General features: G+C 56.4%; 1 protein-coding gene across 2 annotated transcripts in view; it reads left to right on the forward strand.

Moving 5' to 3' along the window:
• The first annotated feature begins 458 nt into the window (after positions 1-458).
• LOC113208219 (uncharacterized) overlaps positions 459-3,194 on the forward strand; it is a 4,406-nt gene continuing 1,670 nt past the window's right edge. Inside the window, exons 1-4 of one of the 2 annotated variants that reach the window (XM_052265749.1) lie at positions 459-647; positions 813-1,121; positions 1,481-1,766; positions 2,535-2,719. In XM_052265749.1, coding sequence (XP_052121709.1) covers positions 571-647; positions 813-1,121; positions 1,481-1,766; positions 2,535-2,719 — 857 coding nt within the window. In that variant the 5' untranslated portion in view covers positions 459-570. The remainder of the gene's footprint in view (positions 648-812; positions 1,122-1,480; positions 1,767-2,534; positions 2,720-3,194) is intronic. The other variant, XM_026425128.2, reaches the window with a different exon arrangement.

The raw sequence follows: 3,194 nt of genomic DNA on the forward strand, positions 1-3,194 counted from the left end.
GGGCAAAAAAACATGTAGTTGTGTATGAGAAATTCACACATCTGAACTTTTCATGGGGGGGTCTCTTTACTCTCTGGTTTGAGACAGTCTTGAGGACTGTCTAAAAAGTTGTACTGAGCTAGTGTTCCATTGCATGCGTCAGTGCGAGCGGGTTTGTCTACTCCCTCCACGGCCCGGCCCCTGTAAGGATAGGTAAACTCGCCCAAAGAAAACATCCGGGTACAACCAGGTATAAATTAGCACCTTTTTCAAAGGTGATGACGAATGCATTAAAAATCCGACACAGATTAAAGCAGGCACATTTTGGTGTCTTTTACAAAGGTTTTTACATCACAAACCCATTAACACCCCTAAGGAAGGTGGTACCTTTGGTATGGCCTGAAATGTGTATTGGCCACGGCGCTGTGACCCCTCCCAGTTAACCTTGATCGCGCTGGAGCCGTGCTTAGAGCAAATGCCGTGGGGACGGTGACGACAGTGGCGGTTCGGCCCGGGCCGGCGGCACGCGCCGTAGAGTGGGCCTCTTCAGTTTGTCGCGAACCTGTGAGCGGTCAACAACACAAACAAAAGATGTCCTCGTCCCGCGGGGGCCTCCTGGTCGTCACCGGGCTGCTGGGGCTCGTCGCCGTTGAGGCTTTTCCCGGCAGGTGAGCACCGCGTCGACACCGCCACCGTCACCGGCACAGTGACCCTCACCCTCGCCGCCACTCTCACCCTCGCGGTCACCCTCGCCGTCACCGTCACTCTCACCCTCGCCGTCACCGTCACCCTCACCGTCGTCATTATCTTCACCCTCATACTGCTGCCCACAGGGTGTCACGGGCGGCAGACCTGTGGTGTCCGGAGGCCGCGCTGACAGACGGCCAGCTGGAGCCCGTGCTCAAGCGCATCGTCGAGGAGGGCCCCCGCGCGTGGGGCGACACGGGCGTCCCGGAGAACACCCCGCCACCCTGGATGGACAAGAAGCGGATGGCGGCCGGCAGGGCCTTCCTGGAGAGGTACCCGCTCGCCTCGCTATTCGGGCACGTGCACGGCCTCTACCTGCTGTTTGCGGTGCGGTCCGTGTTGGACGTGCTCGTCTTCACCGGCAACTCGGACACACCGGACGAGGCCTTCATCAGGTAGGTGATCAGTGATCATCCAAGAGAAATCATGAGATTCATTCATGGAAACTAAAGTGATGTGGACTACATTGCCTCAGCACGGTGTCCTGGGTGGGTCAGAGCGGACGCCCGTCAGGCGACATGCCCCCTGCGGCCCAGGACGCTATGTCTCCTACGACACAGCAGCGTCCGCTCTGATGCACAGTGTACACATTCAATGCAAGCCATGGAGATGCAAGCGGAGGTCAGCTGCGTCCGCCCGCTCCCTGCCCCCTGCCCGTCGCCAGCGTGAGGATCTGGAGAAAACGCTTTCTCACGCAACCGCGGCTCACGCTATCGGCACTAGAGTTGTTGATAAAAGTATATGTCACTCGCAGGTACATGGACACGTTGAAGGGAGTCGGGTCGTGGTACTCGAGTGACTTCTTCACGCCGGGCACCCCGGGCTACGAGCAGCTCAAGCGCGTCCGGTCGCTGCACTCGCTGGTGCGCAAGGACATGGCGGACCGGCCTCAGGACGAGGTGCGCAACAAGACCCGCATCGCCGGCTCCTTCAAGGGCTGCCCCATGAGCGCCGCCCTGCGCCGCGACCTGGGCCGGCAGGCGAGCACCGCGTGCCCACGGCGCACCGCGAAGCAGGACGCCGACAACGACATCGGCGAGGTGAGCGACTTCGGGTGCGGGCCGTACCGAGTGTAACCGTGAAAACGCATCAGTGTTGCGGGATTGCATACTCGATATGGCCGCAGGGGCCATGGCCCCTTACCTTACGGGTGGAAAAAGTAGGCAAGGCCGCAAACACTGCTACGTATTCACGGTACACCCGGGTACATGACGTAGAGAATTGGAGAGAACCATGGAAACGAGAGGGAGAACGTGACACGGTCAGTTGAAGCGATATTATCGATGTGACGTCGATTGGACTTGGAGATTTCCAGATCAAAATTTACATATACAAGTTTTTTTTTGTGTCAGCAAAAAAATTTGCAGATAAATTTGGCTTTCAAATGTATGTTGATTGCAGACATACTGTACTGTACTGTACCAGTACTGTACCTGTACACCCAAACGCATTAAATGCGGTTACATCAGCACGTGGACTGTGGCATATTATCTTACCGAGCACTCACTCACTCACTCCTGCCGCTACTCGCGCCACGATATGGTAATGGGATTATTTGACTCCCTTGCGGATGAGGTCATGCTGCCAAACAAACAGAGCTATATTCTGGCGACTGCTTCGTGAACCAGCCTAGGCCGGCGCCGGCATGTTTTTTTCGAGCAGGTCGGGTCAAGGGAGGGCCCATATGGAGTAGCTAAGATAATAGCGGCATAGCTTGACAAAAACTACGCGCCATATTGCGTTACCACCTTCGATGTGCTTATTTAAGCGCCTTTAAATGAAAAAAACAACAACTTGTGTTTATCCAGGACACCGGTGTGCCAGGAGCAGTATGGATGAGCCAGTACGACATGTCGGTGACGCAGTGGGCCTTTGTCGGCCCCATCATCCAGTTCCCGGAGCGGTACGGCGTCGGTAACGCCAGCGTGGAGGAGCTGGACGGCTTCGTGCACCTCTGGGAGGTGATCGGCTACACGCTCGGCATCGACGACAGGTAAGTGCACCTCTGGGAGGTGATCGGCTACACGCTCGGCATCGACGACAGGTCAGCGAGAAGAACAATATTAAACAGACATGCAGTGTGCTAAGCATTTTAAGAGGAGGCGGGTTGATGAGAGAAGCATTGTAGACGCTACAAGGAGCCATACAGAAAGTACGCCCGTCACTCACTGTTACGAACCTGCCGAGTTCAGCCTCGGCAAGAGCTCTCATAGCGCCTGATGGGTAGGCAACGTCTTGCCAACAGTGCGCGCGTGTACTGCGGGCTGGCCTATCCCGAGTCTCGCAGGCGCCGAGCTGCCGCGCTCCCGTCATATGATAAATGCCACCCTCGTGGATAAATTTACCATGGCTTTTCGAACACTTCTGCGGTACTTACAACCCCAAGTTCAAAAGGCAGCGCCGTGAAAAGAGTTTGTCACTCTCTGCGCAGATTCAACTTCTGCCAGGGCGGGCTGGAGCCCACCGTA

Source organism: Frankliniella occidentalis, unplaced genomic scaffold (genome assembly GCF_000697945.3).
Source record: "Frankliniella occidentalis isolate FOCC.00 unplaced genomic scaffold, Focc_3.1 Scaffold30, whole genome shotgun sequence".
NCBI lineage: Eukaryota > Metazoa > Arthropoda > Insecta > Thysanoptera > Thripidae > Frankliniella > Frankliniella occidentalis.